This window comes from Amaranthus tricolor, chromosome 7 (assembly GCF_026212465.1).
Source record: "Amaranthus tricolor cultivar Red isolate AtriRed21 chromosome 7, ASM2621246v1, whole genome shotgun sequence".
Taxonomy (NCBI): domain Eukaryota; kingdom Viridiplantae; phylum Streptophyta; class Magnoliopsida; order Caryophyllales; family Amaranthaceae; genus Amaranthus; species Amaranthus tricolor.
In genome coordinates this window covers 26,508,734-26,531,866 of record NC_080053.1, presented here as the reverse complement: position 1 = coordinate 26,531,866, position 23,133 = coordinate 26,508,734, and the positions used below count along the sequence as shown (strand labels likewise).

The 23,133-nt window shown below is 32.6% G+C and overlaps 1 protein-coding gene and 1 pseudogene across 1 annotated transcript; one reads left to right on the top strand and one right to left on the bottom strand.

The window, feature by feature from the left end:
- Positions 1 to 6,920: 6,920 nt before the first annotated feature.
- LOC130817651 (nudix hydrolase 26, chloroplastic-like) lies at positions 6,921 to 12,474 on the bottom strand (annotated as a pseudogene).
- Positions 12,475 to 14,711: 2,237 nt separating this feature from the next.
- On the top strand, positions 14,712 to 22,783 carry LOC130817757 (vacuolar protein sorting-associated protein 32 homolog 2-like). Its single transcript, XM_057683621.1, has 7 exons — positions 14,712 to 15,109; positions 18,476 to 18,575; positions 19,222 to 19,307; positions 19,534 to 19,625; positions 20,575 to 20,689; positions 20,780 to 20,975; positions 22,484 to 22,783. The coding sequence occupies exons 1-6, from the start codon at positions 15,035 to 15,037 to the stop codon at positions 20,969 to 20,971; spliced, it is 660 nt and encodes a 219-aa protein (XP_057539604.1). The 5' UTR covers positions 14,712 to 15,034; the 3' UTR covers positions 20,972 to 20,975; positions 22,484 to 22,783.
- Positions 22,784 to 23,133: the final 350 nt, after the last annotated feature.

Below are 23,133 nucleotides of genomic sequence, written 5' to 3'. Positions count from 1 at the left end.
AGTAAGATAAACAGAAAATGCATCTAGTCATTTCAAAAGATGCAATTATCTTCTTCTTGGGGATCAAGCTTGTGGAGGTTCACATCCTCAGTAAAGAAATCAGAGACATCTAAGGTGGGCCCAGATGTACTTGCTTCATTTACAAAATTTGCTTCTGCCCCTTTTCCTTTGTTTTTCTGGGAAGCTTGATATAAATCCACTAAATGTTTGGTGGTACGACAAGTTCGCCCCCAATGTCCAGTCATGCCACATCTATTACATGTGCTTTTGTATTTCTAGACTTGTTTAAAATTATTATTTCGGGGGGGAAATATATTTCTTTCATAAACGTGGCTACGTCCACGGCCACGACTAAGTCCATGACCACGACCACGACTACGGCCATAGAAATTTCCTTGTTCGAAAGTATTCATGCCGCTCTTTTCGTGATATTTTCCACGACCTCTGCCTCTTATGAAATAGTTCCCATGACCTCAATGGTGCACATTCCTCTCAATCATATTTGTTTCATTAAAGGGCATAGTCCCAACCGGTCTCCTGTTGTGATTTTTCAATAATAGTTCATTATTTTGCTCCGCAACAAGAAGTGTTTTCAGCAATTCATGATATTTCTTGAAATGCCTTTCACGATATTGTTGTTGTAACAAAATGCTATTTACATGAAAGGTTGATAATGTTTTTTCTATCATTTCTTCATCTGTTATTATTTGTCCATAATAGACTAATTTTGATTTTATCAGATGAAGGGCTGAATTATAATCACTGCTTGATTTGAAATCTTGAAATTTTAACTCTCGCCATTCATCGATGGCCTTTGGAAGAAGTACACTTTTATTATGGCCAAATATTTCATTTAGCTCTTCCCAAAGTTATTTTGGGTCCTCATAATTGGTTTATTCATGTTTGAGACTATCGGTTAAATGATGTCTCAAAATTGATGCAGCTTTTGACTTATCTTCCTCAATTTTTATGGGATCTCTTTCAATACCCTTTCCTTTGTCGGTGGGATTAAGTTCAATATTGTGCATAATAAACTTTTTCCTTTGAGATATAATTTGATATCTGAAGCCCATTGTATAAAATTGTTTCCTGTTAATTCCAGGGCATTGAGTTCTCTCTTTTTGATATCAGCCATTATTTTCTACAATTGAGAAAATGACAAGGTTATTTAATGATTTTGTGTATCATCAGAGATATTAAAGCATATAAGTCTTATCTCCCCCTGATTTAATATCTCAAACATAATAAGCACAATATAATAATAAATAAAAATAAAATAGATAGTATTAATAGATAATAAAACAAACAAAAAATAAATACATATTGCTAAACAAATGCAAGATTTATAATTTATTTTTGGATAATTAGGTAGAGCATTAATGCTACGAGTTATACAATTAAACCCATAATGATAAGGAATGCGTCTAGTATTTTACTTATATTGTCGGCAATTGGATTGGTGTGGATGTTTGTAGATGTATTGTTTGCCATGGATGGTTGAAGGAAGAAGAAGATAAAGAAAAAAAAATTATTTATTGTGTTTGGGATAAGGTGTGAGTGGTGTGTGTGTTTGTGACGGGTAGAAGTCCCTATTTATAGGGGGTAAAAAGGTAAAAAAAAAATATTTATTTATTTATTATTATTTTTTTTTTCAGAATCGAACCCTTGACAATTTACTTAAATTATAATTTTCGGACCACTCTGGCATTCATCCCAGGGTGATATTTTACAATTAGAAAAGGATTTTATGTTGTGTAGAAATAATGTGGTCATGTCTGCTAATAATCTGTGTTATAGGTAAATTAAGACAATCTATTATTATAGTGTTAAACAAAATAGAATCAAATAAAATCGTTATTTATTATTATTTGAAGGTGAAATTATATTTTATGAGTTTATTAAGTGATTATATAATTTATAGACTAAAATAACCAAATGCATATGCACATAATATAATGACACGATCAGATAAATAGAGATAAAACCGTCCATAAAGGCGATAACAATGCTAAATTATCCAGTCCATAAACGCGGTCATTACAGAATAATATTAGCCAGTCCATATAGGCGGCTGAAAAAGTAAAAACGAACATAAAGATTAAATGACATTATTAAAATAAATTATTTTATGGGTTAATAGTCTGAAAACGTTTGTTACTAGTTTCTTCGCCGTCGTCATTTTTTCTTTTATTATTTTCTTGTGCGACTGTAGGATTATTAGTAGGTTGAACTGGTGGGTTATCAGTAGATTGTGGTGGCTGATTAGTAGGTGGTTGTGCTGGTGGATTAGCTGCATTATTAGGACTTGGCATTGAGTTTTCATTTATATTGGTATTATTTGGATTATGTCTTCGCAATTGGTTTGGATCACTATTAGCTGGGTTGGTAGTAACAGATATACAATTTTCTTCAAGGATAAAGTATAGAACGGTGTTAGTAACACCTTGAATAATAATATTGATACCATTTGATCTTTGGTCCATATTGTGGCTAAAAAAAAGTTATAATGTTTTGAAAAAAAAATATTACCTTCTTGGGTTTTGAGAGCAAAAATTCGTGCTGATAACATGTTAAAAGGTAGGGAGAATATATGGAGAAAAGTAGTACAGGAAATAAACTTATATCAGTTTATCTTAGCTTCTATTACATTCACTTACAAAGCATTGTGGACCTTGCACTTATATATAGTGCAAGATGATAAATGTATACAAAAGTGTTACTATTGAAAGGGATAGGATAACCCTCAACTCTATGCATTCAATTGTCTTGTCCATCAATCACAATAAAATACTCGATTTTACATTTACTAAATTTTGTTTTTTCATCCTCGTAGAATTTAAATTTAAAGGGAAATTTTACATGGTAGTATCCAATTTTCATGAAATATTAGTAGTAGCACTTTTTAAAGAAAATTTCACATGGTAACATTCAGTTTATGCACAAACTAATTGCCGTAGCATTTTCTGTTAAGTTCTTGTTAAATTCCGTTTAATTCATCATTTTGTAAGTTTTTTTTCCACATGGTAGCATCTACTTTTGGTTTAATTCACAATTTTAACGTTTAATTCACCAATTTAATGTTTAATTCACCGTTTAATTCATTAACGCTCATAAATGTTGTAATAATTTTGTTTTCACTCATATTGTTGGCATTATAAAGTTCAAAAGGTAAGTAGCCAAGCACTAATAATTAAATAATTCAAACAGTATATTTCATAAGGTTAAAAGGTGTATTTTAATAGTTCAAAAGGTGCCTTCCAAGCATACATATTTACTTAACCAGCATTATAAAGTTCAAAAAGTGCACTTCAAGCACTAGTACATATGTTCAAAGTTCAAAAATTACTATTATCAAAGTTCAAAGTTGCATATCTAGCACTAAGACGTATTTACATAACTATAATTAGGATGCTTTGAAGATGACGGCGTAGAAATCGTCATTTTACCCTTCTTTTGCTTAGTCGTCAATCCACCCTTGCAAGTCTTCACATTGTGTCCAAACTCCTTGCATCTACTACACTTTATAGGCTTAGACCTTTTCCCCTTTCGTTCTTCGTCTGCATCCCTCTTTCTATTCTTTGTAGGTCTTCCAATTGCTCTCTTCATCACTGGTGGCTTAATTAGTGGGAACTGCATTTTTGGCCAATTCTCAGGGTCTGGAATAGATCAAATAGTGCTTGCATATGCTTGCTTGTACATTTTGCAACTGTACCAATCACTGCAAAACCTTATGGGATCTTGGCTTGAATGTAGAATGGCCCTCATAGCATGCTTGCAAGGGATCCCAGTGAGTTGTCATGCGTTGCACATGCATGTTCTGTCATTTAAGCTCACAGACAAGGTGGACTTACCATCTTTAATCTCATAAAATCCATCACCAGAATTGAAAGCCTTACATGTTCTTGAGTCTGAAATCAGGGACTTCACTCTCTTCACTATATTAGGACATAAATCAGTGTCTATCCAGTTTTCACTCTTCTCCTTTCTTGTGGCCATCCTTACCATAGTTACCCTCATAGTATTTTCAAAAGTTTTCAATGATGACTCTACTTCCATGTCATGGCACTTATCCTGTTTAGCATTCATCACAACAATGTCATGTTGAACCTAATTGTAGTCATTCAAAGGGAACATTATCAAACTCTTGCAAATCCCTTTTCCTAATTGGCCATTTCTCTTTTGGGGGATTGGTTTTAAGTGGTACGGGATTTTGTGACGCTTGCAAATTTCCTAAGACTCCTAACTGATTTCATGAGACTACTTTCCTGTTTAAGTGCACCAACCCAAATAAAAATCATTTCATTGTCATTGAACCTCTTAAACATGGTCATTAGGTCTTGATCACAATTAAATTTAACATGATTCATCTTCCAAACAATGCAAATGAGAGATTTTTAGAAATAAGCTTGTTAGTTTTAATGCACTCATCTTCAAATCCAACAAATTTACTTTATCCTTATCATTTACATCCAAATCTACTTCAACACACAACCACTTAAAACATAATACCATATGTTCAGACATTCTGCAATTTAAAAATGAGAATTATAAGAAAATAAGGAAGAAAAACAAAAAAAAACAGCCCTAATTTCTTGAATTCAACCAATCAACAAATCAATAACAAATTAAATACAACAATTCAAATTAAAAGTCCAACAATTCAACACAATTGCCATAGTTTCGACCCTAATATTGTTAGTTTTCGACCAATTAAACCAATTCAACCAACAATTCAACACTCCATTACCAAATGCCCTAATTTTGTTATTAGAATTCAACCAATAACAAATTAAAAAGCCCTAATTTTGCCCTAACTTTCGACCCAAAATAATTCTATTACTAACAACAAATTCAAACTCCATTATCAAAACCCTAAGTTGCAAACAACAACAAAAAAAAAAGCCTAAAATCGCACGACAAAGACAATAGAACAAGAAGGAAGTAGGAGAAGGAAGAAGCCTAAAATTACAGGCTAGCCGGAACAAGTCGAAGGAGAGGGGCTGAGAATGGAATAATACTCGAAGGAGATCAGTGGCTGGGTATAGCACTCACACTTCGAATGAAATGAAAAGGTCAGAGACAATGGAAATGCCAGTTGCTGGCTTGCTGTTCTCGAAAATAGATGGTAACGATGGACTAACGTTTTCGTGTGTTTTAAGCGGCGGAAAATTTAAATGCAAATGTTGGATTTTACCCCGTGAAATTTTCTTAAAAAAGAACTACCACTGCATGTGGAATTTTAAATAAAACTGTCGACATGATTAATGATTTTTCAACGTAAGAATTGTTAATAATGTGAGTGGTTTTATTTATAATAAAATAGTATATTTTTAACTAAAGTGTTTAGAATCTTTGACATTATTAAATGTTAGGGGTTCTTATTTAGAAGAATTGCTAATCATGTGGATGATTTTATATATTTTTAATGGGTGAGACTGAGAACTAACAAACTATGGTTAAAATCGTTGACATTATCAATGATTCTAACAAATAGAACCGACAACATCAACAATTTTAGGCTCGAACGAGATAAAAAAAGACCCATTAACTAATCCAGTGTAGAGCGTATAATGAGAAATTATATGTTTGTGACCCTGTGATGACTCGGGTCAAGCGTCTAAGGGTAGTATCGACATTTCACATTTAATTAGTCTTTGTATTTTGCAGATAGATTAGTTGTTATTTTTAATTGTTTTTTTTGGGCTTAGGCTATATATATAGAGCCACCCTTGTAATAATTCATTAGATTTTGAAATAATAAGAATGAGGAAGTGTCCTTTTGGAGTTAGTGGGCAGACTCAAAATGTCCATACTATCTAGTTTCGGTGATAGATATTGACTGGTGTGTTACAAACCCAAAAGTCGAAAACTTGGTTTATTTGGGCATAATTCAAACAAAAATGCTTTTTTCTTGCAATAATTACCTATTCTGTACCCAACTTGTGGCTTCTCTAGCTGTTATATTATTATGTGAAATGATTGTGTAGGTAGTTGATACTTGCTACTAACTACTATTAGATATTTAGCCGTCTAGTTTTAGTGTGGTAGTAACTTTTCAATAGACTTTTGCGGCCCGTTTGGTAATCGAGACTAAATGATGGTACTAGAAATAGAAAATTAATACTTTTAGTATGAATATCTCTTGACAAATTTAATGTTCATACTTATTCACTCTCAACAATCTTATTTTCTTCACAAAATTCATTCTATTGTTTTACCGATTGAACATATGGTATTAAGTAGTAATGGAAAATTGTGAATAAAAAAACATATTTATTATCAAACTTTCATTACCATAGTAATGACATGATACATATTATGAAAATTTACATTATAAATCATTTCCAATACAACCTATCAATACCATTAACCAAACAAGCCGTTGTTTCTTTTGTTGGAGAGATCCTCCATCCACCTTAGTATGGTAGTAAGTTTTAGTATATTTTCCCTAACAATATTCATGTTTAATTTACTTGCTTACTTCTTGATAAATTGTTGTAGTTCCTAGATTAAGGTTGTTATTTGTCTTTAGTCTTCCATGCTTAATTTCTTATTTGCATGATTAGTTATTATTATTAATCTTAATTATGGTCAATTCATAATATTTGTCACTATTATGATAGGTTCATGCGTTTTTTTACTGCTTTACTCCATGTTTCTGGAGTTGTTAAAACAAAATGATTATGGCTTTTTAATGTGATTTAGGCTTATATATGTTACCCTTGGATAGAGGTCAAGAATTCTATGACTTTGAACCAAGAAGCTTGGTTTTTGATTGAAAAAAAGCTAACCCCAAATTGGGTGCTTGACCTCCCTCTTTTTGTCTTATTCTTTTTAAATTTTGAAGGGATGAATCTTTAAAGGGTAGTAGGATAACCAGATGCCAAAAGATTTTATATATAAACTACAGGCAATATATGTTACCAAAAGAAAAGACAAACTACAAGCTTGACTTCAAGAACCAATATAATACAATTTGTATAATAAGTAAAGTGATCTAACACTAGTACATCCTTATTTTCACAAAGATGGTATACGATCTAACACCAAAGCAAACATGCAGAGCTACTCTTACGAGAGACCGTCTCTCGATGAGACCGTCTCATACAAGAATTTGTAAACAATGTATGATGTATAGTCAAGCCTCATGAAAAATAAATGTTTGAGAATGTTACTGAAGATAAGGTGCAAAAACTTTCAATACTTCTTCATAGACAGGCCTCTTAAAATCCACAGCCTGCACAGTATAACAAAGATTGATGAATCAAGACTGAGTATATATTATTACTTTAGTATGAGGAGTGTGAGAACTGGGAAGCTTATGTGTTCGACTACTTCCTCGGGTGTCATCCATGACCAATGGCCAAATTCAGCCTTCTCTGTGCCATCGCCCAATAGATTGATTTCGTCTTCGTTTCCCAGTAACTTAACAAGGAACCTGCTCATGAATTGAGAATCAAACAGAGCGTGAACATGTTTAATACTCCCTCCGATATTTGTCATCCTTCTACTTTGAATGAAAAGAAAATGGGGATTCGAAATTGAATAAAACACACCAAAGTAAAAAGATTGCAATTATGACTAGAAACATTAAAAATACAATCAGAATTCTCTCACAAAAAGGCTATGTATAAGTCAAGAATAATCAGAACTCAGGACCATTAGAAACACAATCGCATATCACTCGGAAAATAGTACCTGAGAAAGTGAAGAAACTCATAAATGGTACAGTCCCAACGACGATAGGGCCATTTTCAAGTTTTCCTTAAAAAGCAATTCAAGAGAGCCAGACAAAAGATAATAGCTAGAGAGAAAAAAAGTAACTCAGTTGGAATTGATAAGCAATAAGCCTAAAATCCCTAACTACCAAGTATAATTGGAGTTTTACCATTATTCACTTGGCAAGTTTTGGGTTTAAAATAGTGGGGGCATGTGTTGACCTTCTCAGCCATTCTTAACTGTACCCTAGGCCCTAGCTACCCCTTTCAATCTTGCCATCCCCTGGAGGTTGTTTCCTGGTGAGGACGCTTTAGATGAAGACCACACGCTAGATGGCGTGCATCATACGCGCCTAGAATTAAGGGAAGTAGGAACCTACACTTCCAAACGATGTATTTAAACTTGAAAACTTGAGCTCATAGCCTGTCTTCAAGTGAAGCTACAAAGTAGAACTTGGCGTGTTATGGTAACAAATAACAATACAAACTGGACAAAAACTCTTGCACTATGCTAAAGTCTAAGCACACGAATCTCACATCAAACTGCAACTTTATATGATTCAATATCATAAGCTTATGAGAAATTGTGACATAAGAATGCCAAAACCATGATCGCAAAATTGGTCGTCTACATAAACCATTGGTCATATACATGAATTCTCCCTTTCCATTCATTTCGTTTATCTACCATCTGAGCATGAAAAATATAGATTCTTCAAATATTCTTCATTTTTGGTGTTTCTCTCCCTCTTTTAAATCTTCCAATTTCAGTTTCTATTTTCCTTAGGTCGCTGCATATGCCCAAACCACTTTAGATGATTCTTATTCACCTTATCCTCAATATCTATGAGCCTAAACCTATTCTTATGTCTTCATTTCGAATTTATCCTTAAAAGTACTTTGTATTTTGGCAACCTCCATCATCCTACAATGATCCATTCAGTAGCACTGATCCAACAATTGTCTTAATAATCGTCCAACAACATTTACTTTTGAGCTTTGAGGGCACACTTCAATCACAAATGATCCTTGTTGTCGTCTCCTTTTTGTCACTCACACTAAATTCTATGGTCAAATTTTGGTGAATATCCCACTTCTCCGAAAGATTGACCCGAGGAGATTGACATAAAGTATTTGAAGCATTCACTTGGGGCAATGTCTTTATTTTCAAATATATGGTGCCTCAACTGAAGTCATTTGTACTCAAATGACACCTATAAACACTAATATAAAGCTATAGAAGAATTGAATAGCCAACGAAAAAGGTATAGACTTCATCCTTTTCACTAGGGAGGGGCTAGGGTCTAAGACTCTATCCGGACACTGTTGGACCCGAACGGGTCGGGTTTGGGTCTAAGCCCACTAGAAAACTTAAGGGTCGAAATTGGGTTTGAACTACAGAATTTACATGAATTTGATTGAAGTTCAAAGTGTCAAGTACTTCTATAGCACTAAGTTAACCTTTTGAGCCTATAACTTGATTTTCTTCAAATTTATTTTAATTTTTGAGATTACTTTTATTATAATACTTCTGACGGTATCAGTTGAATACAAAATAAGGAACAAACAAGAGAAATGACAAGTAGGTTTTCTAGAAGTTTGTTTTCAATTCTTTAATTTTTTGGCAACTTTTGAAAACCAAATGCAATCTTGTTACCATTCTTGTTTTATGGAATTAGCATTGTCCACTTGGCAATAATAATTAGGCAACAAATAAAACATGTCATTACCCTAATGCTCAATGGCTCCCGCATATGTAGGGTTTGAAGGTGTCGAATGTACTCAACATTACCCTTGTAATAACAAAGAGGATATTTTTAATTGACCCTTGGTTGTAAAAATCATTGGCAACTTCAAAAAGATAAGAAACAAATAATTTTCGAAAGTACTCAACATTACCATTGTAATAACAAAGAGGTTGTTTTTGATTGACCCTTGGTTGTAAAAATCATCAGCAACTTCACAAAGATAAGAAACAAATAATTTATTGAGACACTTTACAATAGTCATTATAATCCGAAACCAAAGAGTAAACTTTTGTTCCATCCAGAATGGACACAATCTAGATAACATATAAGAGAATAAAGAAAATAGAACCTGAGGCAAATCGGAAGAGCAAGAAACAAGTAAACAACAAAAGAACAATAAAAGTAATCATTCCCTTTGCAATTGAATCATAAATACTAAGCCAAATATCCCCAAAGCAATTCATGAGAAACATTAAAATATTAGAACTATTCTAAAGTCAATCCTACAACTTTATTAGCAACCATAACACTGAGCTCAACTATGAGAGGTACAAGACAAAGCAAAGCAACAAAAGACAAATTAAAGTCGGGAGTACCCAATGCTCACCACTTTTGGGCTTGACCCTTCCATTATATTCCCCATTGACGCTTGAGCTTCCTAACTTCTGGTGGGAAATCATATGTCAACCATTAGGCACCTGTTGATTAAAAACAGTTTTAAGATAATACTTTGTAGCACACACAGATAATTGTAGTTGATTCTAAGAATTTAATATACCCTTCAGCATGTAAATATTGCAGGTGTGCACGATGTGGATGCTTAAAACATACCCAAATCTGTAATGATCATGTTCGAGAAGACGAGAAGTAACAGGTTGCAAATAAAAGCAAGGGATGAAAGAGGGGCAATATTTTTCGTTCATGTTTTTTGACATTCCAATCAACAGGAAGTCCAATTACAAGTTATCAATTACAAACATATTATTCACCAATTCACCATTAGCACATTGGGTCACCAAGTTCTTATTTGAAGATTTTGGTACAATTGTTATCCCTTGTTCATGCTTATACACGCTTATAAAACCTCAGACATCTTTAAGAATTAGAGAACTTAGAAAAGAAGAGAAAGCAAATAAAGGAATCCAACCTATCAAGCCTTACGCAGACGCAATTGAAGAATTGATGGAGTGACATATCGAAGCAGTGCAAAATACAACATATTCACCAGGATGGGGGAACTGGTGGAGTCAACAAAAATTTCCAAAGACCATATTTCTACAGAAGGTATTCATGTTTTTAAAGAGTGTCATGATACGGCATGATAAATTACCAAAAAGAAAAGATAGAAAACATTGTTTTCCATTTTCAGTATTCTTATTCTTATTCCCCAAAAAAGAAAAGATGATAATTTGCACTTGCCCTGAGCATCACTAGTATTTACAAAAACTTCAAAAAAAAACTCTAAGATACATCATATATGTGCTCACAACTTATGTTAGACAAATTATAAACCAAACCTCTGCAAGAACTTCCACTGAAGTTACTCCATTTCTTCTCTGAGCTCTCTGATGGCTGCATTTTTTGGATCTTCACCTACATCTATACCACCCTGCAAGCACAACCCTTTTCAATTTAATTAGTCGCAACAAATTCGACAAGAAAAGAAACAAGGTTTAACACAATATGTAAAACAAGAGGTAAAGGTGAGTTTCAGCTCATGGAGAAGGAACATCCAACGAACAGGTAACAACTTACGGGATGTGCATGAGAAGATTTAAGATCAATCATACTACACAACTTTAGTGGGACTTCTTGCAAATTTTCCATCCGAGATATACAATAAAAACATGCCTTGCCTTTCTATTTTAGTCATATCCAGAGAACAGAATATGGTCACTAATCACACTTTTCTAATTTTCTTCATCTGAATCTCATATAATACTTCTCCAACAGAACTAGCCTATACAAAATTACTTTTCAATGTCCTCTTTCCTTCTAACAATATTTCTCGGGCAAAGGAACGAAAAGACTTTTATAAGCATAATTTTAAGCTTTGGAGTAGATTTATAGCTAAGTTTTACATTTAGGTTGAGATAACAAGACCTATACAAGAAAGGTGTGGTGGCATAGTGCATGTTGTCCACTAATGACATCATATTAATGCGTGAGACTAGACTAAAGAAGGGTCAATACTAAGTTAGAGATGTGGAGGACGATTTTAGAGGCTTAGTCCTATATCAAGAGGGTATAAACTAAGTGGAGTAAACTGTAAAACTAGGTATTGTGGTTTTAAGGTGAGGCAGGGTGAAGTTGGATACAAAAGAGCACCCTCGAAGTTGGATTCTAAGAAGCTGAAGAATTTTCTCTTTTAATCTATCAAACACAATAGAAAACACAGGGATCAATTCCATCAAACTCGAACCTTTAAGCAGCAAAGTTGTAGAAAACTCATAGATCAAGCATTGCGACAAAGATTTAAGACAAATTTCAATAGTTGCCAAACCAACACAAATAAACAAAAAAAATTCATTTCAACTCAAAGCTGTAAACAACAACAGCGTATTGCGTAAACTAAATTACCTGAGGCATTTGCCAAGAATCAGGTATATCGAGTCTTGAAGCAGAAAAAATCTACACCGAGAACAAATTCAAAGATATCATAACACGAGAAGACTAAAAAATAAAGCATGGAAGAGTAAAAGATGAACGCCGACCTTTTTAGAGGAATTAATGAGACAGATTCCGACATTTCTTCTGTAACCTTCAAGAGAAGCCTCCATTGAAGAGGATGAACAGCAAGGTGTGAAGATCGAGTAGTGAGGGGAGAAAGAGGAGAGATTGAGAAATGTATGAGAATTCGGGTGAATTTTAAGGGTTTGATAAGAAAGAGAGAATGAAAATGGTTTTTGAAGGAGATGATGATGATGTAGTGGAGTGCTGGTAGAGAGGAATGTTCGGAGTAATAAGGCCATTTATTCCACGGTATGGTGGTGGTGTTTGGATGTGGGCTTTCTCATCTTCTTCGGGTATAGAATAGAATACGGGCATTACTATTTGTCGCCACCCTTTTTATTTTATTGTCACCCCTTCTAATGAAATTACGAATTTGCCCCTGAACTTTAAAAATTTACAAATTTACCATTGAAGTTAATAACACTATTATCAACTAAATCAATAAAAAAATTATTAATAAAATATTAAAAATTAATTAACAACTGAATTTTAATTAATATATTATTATTATATTAAAAAATAATTAAACATTCAAATAAATTATTTAAATTCAAAACTAATTATTATAATAACATTATCATAATATAATATTATATTAAAATAAAATAATTTATTACAACATTTATTTAAATAACAATAACTTAAAAAATAAATAATTAAACAAAAAAATTTCAAAAAAATAAATAAAAATTTAGTATTAGTCGCACAAAAAGTGCGACTCGACCTAGGTACAGTCGCACTTGTTGTGCGACTGGTATTTTTTAAAAAAAAAATTTTTTTATTATTTTTATTTATATTATTATTGTTATTATTATCATTATTGTTATTATTATAATAATAATAATAATAATAATAATTATAATTATTATTATTATTATTATTATTATTATTATTATTATTATTATTATTGTGGTTGTTATTATTATTATTATTAAATTATTATTTTTGTTTTAATTATTATATTTAATTTATTTTTTAAAATATTATTATTATTATTATTATTATTATTATTATTATTATTATTATTATTATTATTATTATTATTATTATTATTTAAATATAAATAACTTAAAAAATAAATTAATTAAACAAAAGAAATTTTATAATTCGAAATTCAAAAAAAAAAAAGGTCGAGTCGCACTTTTACCTAGGTACAGTCGCACTTTTTGTGCGACTCGACCTAGGTGCAGTCGCACTTTTTGTGCGACTGGTATTATTTTTTTATTTTTTTTTTAAATTTTATTAATTTTATTTATATTATTGTTATTATTATTATTATTATTATTATTATTATTATTATTATTATTATTATTATTATTATTTTTGTTATTATTATTATTATTATTATTATTATTGTGATTGTTATTATTATTATTAAATTTTTATTTTTGTTTTAATTATTATATTTAATTTATTTTTTTAAATATTATTATTATTTTTATTATTATTATTATTATTATTATTATTATTATTATTATTATTAGTATAAAAAATAAGAAATTTTAAGTTCAATGGCAAAGTTGTAATTTTTTAAATTCCAGGGGCAAATTTGTAATTTCATTCGAGGGGTGGCGATAAAATGAAAAAGGTGGCGACAAATAAGAATCGGGTAGATTATTTGGCTGCCCACTCACTAAAAAAAGGGTAATTTGTAAAGTTAATAACTTATTTTTATGTGGTGGAATTTGACAAGGTGAGGGTTTTGTGAATTTAATTTAATTTTTTTGATTTTATTTATTTTATTATTATTATTTTTTTTTTTGTGGTTATTTACAAATCACGTTATTGATTACAAATTATTGCTTATTTAGAGTGTCTTAAATAGTTGTGTTTTTGAGTATTTTTTTTCTTGGTTTTTAGTTTTTTGGTTGGTCAAAAATATTTTAAAAATGAGCTTAATAAATGACTTTTAAGAAAAAGGAATTAACTTGGTAATATCTGATTCGGTCATAAGATCGTATAAATACCGAATCATCCAGTTTGTTTTGAACTTCAATACTTCATTTGTTATAAAATATTTGTTATATTATGGTTATTGACATAATTCAACGTTCAAGCTTATTTTATATTCAGTTAGTCTCATGAGAGATCGTCTATCAGATCCAGCCCAGCTTAATGCTTGTATCTTTAATGCGGTTTTTTTTATCATCATTAATGCCTACTTACAATATCCTTAATGCTTAATTACATTATTCTAAAATGTCTACCTAGAGTATTCTTAATGCCTATTTACATCCTCCTTAAATGACTACTTACCGTATTTTTAATGCCTACTTACAATATCTTAAATATATACTTATAATGTCCTTAATATTCACCGAATAAGCATGCAATACTTACAATATTTTTAATGCCTACTTACAATATCTTAAATATATACTTATAATGTCCTTAATATTCACCGAATAAGCATGCAATACTTACAATATTTTTAATGATCACCGCACAATTTAATTTACATTTTACTTTTTTTTTTATTATACTCGAACCAATTGGAGATAAAAAAAATAGTCTAATATCGCTATTCAACTTTTGGCTTGGCTTTGTTCCTACGAGTAGAAAACTTTCCTATTAACCTCCAAATTTGCCTTTTGTTGAGGTTAGCTAATCCAAATTCCCAATTTCTTCTACAATCCATGATTGATTCCACTTCTGGCTATTCACATCTCTCTTCCGATTTCAATCTTCAGTTTATCCAGATTCGTGAATGTGTGATTTGCTTGATTGAACAAATTAATTTCATCATACTTTTCCATCCAGTTCACGCGGTTTCCTCTTTCTTCTCTCCTTTGTGTTGATTTTATTCGAGTTTTAGGGATCAATAATCAATCGAAGATGTTTACAAGGATTTTCGGCAAACCTAAAGAGGGAACAACCAGTGCTGTGGCTACTTTGGACAAATTGAGTGAGGTTTGCCTCTTTTTCTACTTAAAAATTATAATTATAATTATTTATCGCTCTTGAATTTGATCAATTTTAGTCGTGTGTAAATCTTCTGATGGGATGTATGATTGATTTTGTTGATTTTACTTAGATAGTAATCAAGTTTATTCGGATTTCAACAAGTTTTGAAGTTTACTTGTGTGACGATTCATATGTGTATTGTTTGGTGGACTTTCAATTTTTTAATAATGAACAAAGGCGTCATATTTAATTGCCTATTTATAACAAATTTTGATTTTACAGTTCTAGAAACCAGTTACGTAATCCATGATCTAGATCATGGAGAAACAACCGTTATAAGTTGTTATTCTGACATATTAGCCTAATATTTGATCAAGTTAAGCTCAAGTTTAGTTTGATTCTTAACGTAGTGAGCTGAATTGGAAATTCAAGATGAGCTTTCTCCAAATTGCATTTATTCGTGTTCAAGTCAAGTTTCTTCAGCGTTTAAACGATTAAGGAGGTTTTCACTAGATAATGAGTTGTCTCATTTATTTAGAACCTTGAGTTAGCACATTAAGAGTTTAATACATAATGTGGGTGTTGAAAATGATAGTTGGATAGGCCATACAATACTCCATTTCGACATTACCCCAATGGCAATAAGTGGCTTTCACATAGGGTGGGGTTTGAGGTTAGATGTGCACAATCTTACCTTTATTAGTGATAACACTAATAAAGACGTTGTTTTTATTGATCCTTGGTACAAAGTGTATTAGCTAGAAATTTTATAATATTTTCTTAATTTGGTTCTCATCTAATTTTTTTCAAATATTTTGTTTTGGTATTTTCTTGGGAATTCAGTTGTATAATTTCAAAGGTACACGGTGCATTAGGTAGCAATTTTTTCACAAATAATTTCAAAGTCTGTCTCACCTTACAGGGTCGATTAAATGAACCAAAACAAAGTAGCATGAGCGATCATACTTTATTTGGCCATATCTAATACTAACCTACCACTACGAAAATCAATTCCAATGATCATCTAAGTATCTTCTCCGTTCATACTGCATTCTTATCTATGCATCTATTGTCATATACTTCTACAAATTCCAATTGTTCATGCCATTTTCCTATCTTGTATCAAGGTCTTTTTCGACCTATCTCCCTCTTTTCTAATCTTCCCAATGTTATGACAATATTTTTCTAATAATGCATTTTTTGGACATAGACCAAACCAATACAAACATTTTTCTCTTATTTTTTCCTTGTTATTTGCAACTTAAAAACGTTTTCTTATGTCTTCTCAATACCATAAAATGTTTGATTAATTAGGTTGGACGCCTTGATAGGGCAAGACGAGACGGTTCCTTTAGGCAAGCGCCTCATAGCGCCTTTTAACGCTTAAAGGCAAGAACCCTAGAGCATCTTAGAGCACGATTTGGCTTAGCCTTAGAAGAAGATTATTTGATAAGAACACCCTTTATGTATAACATCTCTTTTTAATTTCTCCTTTTCTATTTGATTTCCCTTCTAGTGATTTTTTTAGGATCGGTAATTTATTTTGTAATTGATTTTGAGGTGCCTTACGTCCAAATGCTTGCGCCTTCACCCAATGCCTAGAACGTAAGCTATAAGACCCCCTAGCACTTTAGAGTGCCTCTTGCCTTTTAACAACTACGTTATAAACAAAATATGAAATAATCCTTCAAATAATTTACAAAATTTTTGAGTTTCTTGTTAGCTTTTTTGAGATGAGCAATGAATAGCTTAAATCGACTCGTTTTCTTACGTTTGAGCCTAGTATTGATCAAGTTGATCTCGACTAGAGCTCATATCTAGACCTTGGGTTTGTTTTTTCGTGTTGTGTTGTGTGAAGCCAAGCTTGTTGCTTTACCAAGTTTCACTGGAAACGTGCTACATTCACATAGGTAAATCTTATATAATGTGTTATGGTGGGAGATCTTTTGACGTTTAAGAAGAGCTCTAAGGCCATGGATGTGATGTTCTTTCTAAATTCTAAGAATTAAGCATAATGGACTCATGTAATTTTTGAAGCCCATCCCAAATAGCCCCCTAGCCAGCCATACGCTACACTTAAAGAGGAGGAAGGGAAATCACGTTGCTTAAAATAGCTGCTTCTAGAAGGGTATCAAGTGGTCATACAAATGGGCAAGTTTGTTATGCCAACTGGAGAGTTTGTTATGCAATGGGCATTGGGGAATTGCATCTTCTAGTAGATTTTGCTTGTATATAAATAGAGGGTTAGGGGTATGATCTCATTCATGCTTGTGTTCACAATTGTGTTCATACACACTAAGGAGCTAATGAATCGCTTGAAGAGTTCAGGATGAATACTTTGCTCATCTAGATAAATGATACTACAAGCATTCTCTCTCTCATTATTCTTCTTCTTCCTGCATTCTCTTCTCTGCTCTTTCATTCTTCTCATCTGTTCTTCTTTCTTCTGCTTTTCTTTACTATATGCTTGTGCACAATCTAGTCTATTATTTCAGGCATTATAGTAAGTCCTTCCAAACCCATAGTCTCTTGGAAAAAAGAATTTGAGGCCACATGAATGGAGTGTTACCCTCATTATACACCTTAACATGTAATAGGTTAATTATTTTATGATAATTGACGTACAATCTAAACCATATATTGAGCAGTTTATTTCAAATATTTATGAAGACGCCTAGGCACTATGGTGATTTGGGGAGTGTAACGGTCGGCCTGGAGATTGACGCTGGTTTGTAAGTTGTGAATGTATAGTATTATAGTGTATATTATTTTATGCTTATAATTTATAAAACTTACACTGGAGATAGTATTAAAATTATTCTTGGCATGTTAGATTCTAATCAATCTATTTTGTAAACATGGTCTAAGTATTATATTGTTTCTTTTGTCAGAAAAATCAGCCATCTTTCTACTAGGCTATTAGCTAGGTGTGGTTATGTATTCTTTCCTTACTCCTTTGGGGGACTCTTTTCTCCTTGAAATATGTGTTCTATGTCAAGATTTTGGAAGATGTGAAGTAAATAACTTTGCACCTCATAGTAGTTGTTTCTGATTTTCAGTATTGATCGCAGAGTTCTACTTTTCTTAGCTCTGCCCTTACATTAAATAGTTAAAACTCAAAGTATCGCAAACCATCACCCATTTTCAAGTAAAGTTATTGATATTTCTTTCATTCTGTAAGTATAGAACCACATTAGCTAGAGCAGCCTTGCTACTTTGAGTTCTTATCTGTCGCCTTTCTTGATCACTTGTGGCTGCTACTTTTTCCCCGCAGATTTGTAATTGTGTTGACTTCCAAGGTTGTTATAATTATTAAACTTCGTTTGGTTACCTAGAAACTTAACTGGTTTATTCATTATGTGTGTTGTGCAGACTCTTGAAATGTTGGAGAAAAAGGAGCAGGTTCTTACGAAGAAAGCTGCTGCTGAGGTTGAAAAGGCTAAGGAGTTCACCAGAGCAAAGAACAAGCGTGGTATGTTTGACATCTTGGTGGTGGCATATATAACAATTTATATTGATCTTCTATTGATTGAACATGCAATGCTCTCCAACTTCCATTATTTATTTGTGTTAGACTAATGTCATTTTGAAGTTTGTTGATTGAAATTCATCTATTTTTATTGAGTAGGTTTCAGTAAATGACACTGGCATAGTAGACATCTTGTATTATACTTCCGCAGCTTCCCCTTTAAATTGCAACATGTGCATTGGCACAAATATTAAGGATTGACGGGGTCATTTAAATCATATGGATGGTTCTAAAAGAGAAATGAATTGCGTGAATGAGAATTAAAGAAAGTGGTGGACACATTTTCATTAAAAGAAATTATAGCAAAGTATATGGGATAAATTCAAATAGAATGTATGGCAATTTCGAAGGGATAGGAGAAGTATTCATATAGTAGCCTGTTCTTGGATGTTTGTAGAGATCGATGAAATCTAGGACGTGTGCACTTTTCTCGTTGAATAGCTTAAATGTGATAGTAAGGATTTCCATGCATGCTTGGTTTGAGGGTGTTTTTTGCATTGCCAAATATTCAATCTTGTCTTGTTTTTGTTATAGTTATTATTATGGCTTAACATATATTGTGCTGATTCCATTTATGTTTTGCATGAAGCTGCTATAACATGTCTGAAGAGGAAGAGATTATATGAACAACAAATTGAGCAGCTTGGAAATATGCAGTTGCGAATCCATGATCAGGTTGCTCTATTACCTTGCTTGCCTATGGCATTTTATGAGTTGACACTATTGTCTTTTCTTTTCTGTGACACAATTATTTTGGAGGGTTCTACAATGTAGTTTTGTTATTGCACACAGGCATTTTGTGACTGTCCCTTCCTCTTCATCCCATGTTTGGGTGCTGCGGTTACATTGAATAGTGTATTCACCCTTTTATTTTCTTCTTGCTATTTGTGTTGGCTGACAGATGATATTGCTTGAAGGGGCTAAAGCAACAACTGAAACTGTTGATGCTTTAAGGTCTGGTGCATCTGCTATGAAGGCTATGCAAAAAGCAACGTAAGTATCCCAACCATATATGTCTTTCAGTTTGTGAGTTTGCTGAATGTAGAAATTGTGGATTGGCCGAGATTCTGTAAGAACTAAAAACTGTATTTTTTGGATGGGGATTGTCAGTTCAATATCAGATTGACTAAAATGTAACTTCCACTGATGCCATGGTTTTTAGATGTCTGCATTTGTTTCACCCTAAAGAATTTTTTTGCTATTTTTCTGATCTAGAAAAAAATGGTGTTATGTCGGTAAATGGCTTTTTACGATTATACTCCCTCCGAACCCCCTAATTTGGCCCATATACTACTTTAGTCCGTCCCACCGAGTTTGGCACTTTATTATTTTGGAACATGACTACACCCGTAATACCTCACTAAACCCTACAAATTATTTCTCTTTCCTACATTAAAACCAATAATTTTCCCACTAAAGGGCATGACTCCACCCGCAATACCCCACTAAAATAACTACTTTCCCATTTTGATCTTTGTGCAATCCCCCTTGAGCAGCAATCTCTAGAGGAGTAATATTTAAAATATGTTCTTATTGTAAAAGTTACCTATTGTGTATGTAGACTTGGTTTTAAAATTGTGTTGACCATGTCTTTTATGATTTGCGTAATTTTTCTATCACTGCTTTACATTTTTTTGTGTCACTCTGTTTGATAGTTATTTCAGAATTTTAACATTTATAGATGCGTTATTGGAATGAATGTAGTACGAATTTGTCCTAAGTAATATTGAGAAGATGAATGTGACCTGGAAAGATAACCGCTGCGAGAATAGTAGAATTAATGCATTTAGTAATTTCAAATTGGAAAATTTTTGGAAGCCTTATTCATGGATGTTACTATGATGTTGAAACCACCAAAAGAAAAATGGTGATGGTATATGACTACACTGTAAGGTAAGGAGGGAGCATGTGTATCATACTGAAAAAGAGTTTTACTTTACAGAAACATTGATAATGTTGATAAAACTATGGATGAGATCAATGAACAGACAGAGAACTTGAAACAGATACAGGAAGCTCTCTCCGCCCCAATTGGTGCTGCGGCTGATTTTGATGAGGTGTGTTTTTTTTTTTAGAATTTCTATTTGCTTCGAGTTTTTTGATGGTTCAGTAATGACATATGCCATGTGCACTTGTCTCTTGAAAAGGATGAATTGGAAGCAGAACTTGAAGAGCTAGAAGGTGCTGAACTGGAGGAGCAACTTTTACAGCCAGCTACTACTGCTCCTGCCGCACCCGTGTATGTTCCATCCGGAAAACAACTGGTACGCCCGGCACCTCAGAAGCAGACTGCTGAAGAGGAAGAGCTTGCTGCTTTGCAAGCTGAGATGGCACTGTAGAGAGGTTTGTGTTCCCTTTCTCAAAAGATAGAGTGGGTGCTTGTGGAGTGATTGTTTTTTACTAATCCTGTACAGGCTTTAACCTTTGGAACCCCACTTTGAATTTTCAACTTTTACCAATTCTATTTTCGTTTGGTCTTGCTTCTGATTCCCACAGGATCTCCTAATTCATTTTAGCTAGATGCATGTGATACCCTAATTTATGAACACAAATAGTGAAAAAATTCTACACATTTTAGTCATAACAAAGTGAGCATGTTTTAACTTGTCTGGTATTATAGTACTGGTTGTCAAAACCGATTTAACATTTGCTCTTGATTATAATATATGATATGCTAAGTTTTTTTGTCTTGGGAGTCATCACTGTTCTCATCTATGATCTATGTGAAATTTATTATCAAATTATTTGTTAAAATAAAATCAGTACTCTTGTTTGTGCTGTATATGATTCCATCAAAATGGAAAACAATAGTACTCATCTGGAATTATTGCTCTCTGAAATTTCGAAATTGTGTAGTTTATAACATTCAATTAATGGCTAGTTTGTGCTAAGTTGAGGGATCTAACACTTTCTTTGTTGAGAAGACTAATAGTTTTGGTGACCAGAAACTCTTGTGTGGACTTATTGCACACTAAATTAGTGTGCACCAACCTTAACATGCTAGTGGGCTACTAGATTGGAGAGTAAGGAGTGTGGGTTAGTGAAGAAGTAAAGAGTAAGAAGTGTGAGTTAGTAAAATGTAGAGAGTAAGAAGTATAGAGTAATAATAGTATTGTGCACTAAATCTATATTAGACTTGGCCTATGATGACGTCATTTGTTGCATTCGGAATTGGTTGTGTGTGCTCTATAGCATACTAAGTGGCGGAGGAGGATGGACTTTTTTCAGGTTGTGACTTGTGACAAAAACGTTTGTGGTAAAATCTTGAAAGCCTTGTACAAGCAAGAGAATGAAGGGGGGAGGGGGGACTTGCAGATGAGGGTTCTCCCTTTGGTCTCTGTTAGGTCTTGAGAGAAAAGATTGGACATTGGACATAAGCCGAATAACATACTCCTTTGTCTCACTCAATTTCAGATTATACGTGAAAGCCTTTTCACCTAAATGATGCAAAATGAATGAGACCGAGGAATATGGTTATCTGCAGAAGTGATGATTTATTAAGCTTGGTGACCTTTATTTCAATGGGGCAAAAATATATCATCCCTTGGTTTCGGATCATGATGGACAATATTAAAATAGTGTCTCTTATACCACGTGAATTTATGTAAACGAAGAGTCAGTCGAAAATAACCTTTTTGTTATTACTAAAAAGGGTAAGATTGTGTACATCTGCTACCTCCTTAATCCTAAGAGCCACCAAAAGGCTTTGGGTTAATGAAATGTTGTTATTTTCGCTAGTCGGGTTCATATGCAGGTCATCTAATCCTTACCATTGCAATTAGACAAATGTTGTAATATGATTGCTGATATTATAACTTGGTGAATATTTGACATTCTCATTCAAAATGCAGTTATTTTGGGAATGAAAGACAGCCAGACAGGTGGGGTCCTCAACGGTCACCATGGATGTAGCTGTAGCCTGTAATGCTAATAAGCTCGATTGACTATTAGTGCTGGAAGGTTAATTTATTACCCCAATCTTGGATTTTTGGTAATAACTAATAACCTAAACTTGTACAGATTCTGTGAACAACTTGTTCTCATTGTAATTTTTTTTTTCTTATAAACACTGTAATTTTTCTGTCAACCTTATTATTCTGTAATGAGTCTAATATTGCATATTATATTATCTTATCATATTTTCTCTAGTCCTTTCATTTTATACCGGTTGCAAAGTAAATAAAATTTTATGGAAAGTGAATTTGAGTTGGAGAGCAAGACAAAAAATAAGTAGATGATAGAATTGATATAAAAGAAAAATGTGATTAGTGAGACAAAGTAAAATGAAAATTGATACAAATTGAGAGGGACATACAAAATATATATCTACCGTTAGTATAATTAAAAAACACTTATATCATCCACCTTAAAAAATGTTCAGATGTCACTTTATCATGAAAAGTATCTTTTCCTATTCACCAATTCTTATAATGTTATTATTGATCTTTTAAAGTACAAAAATAAATACATTTATTTTATCTAAATAACTAGATATAATAGT

What these genes read in the sequence shown, in the direction of transcription:
- LOC130817757 (XM_057683621.1), top strand. Translation starts at nt 15,035, where the DNA reads ATGTTTACAAGGATTTTCGGCAAACCTAAAGAGGGAACAACCAGTGCT. An exon ending in CAGAGCAAAGAACAAGCGTG is followed by an intron (nt 18,576 to 19,221) that starts GTATGTTTGACA and finishes TTTTGCATGAAG; the next exon opens with CTGCTATAACATGTCTGAAG. An exon ending in AAGGCTATGCAAAAAGCAAC is followed by an intron (nt 19,626 to 20,574) that starts GTAAGTATCCCA and finishes TTTACTTTACAG; the next exon opens with AAACATTGATAATGTTGATA.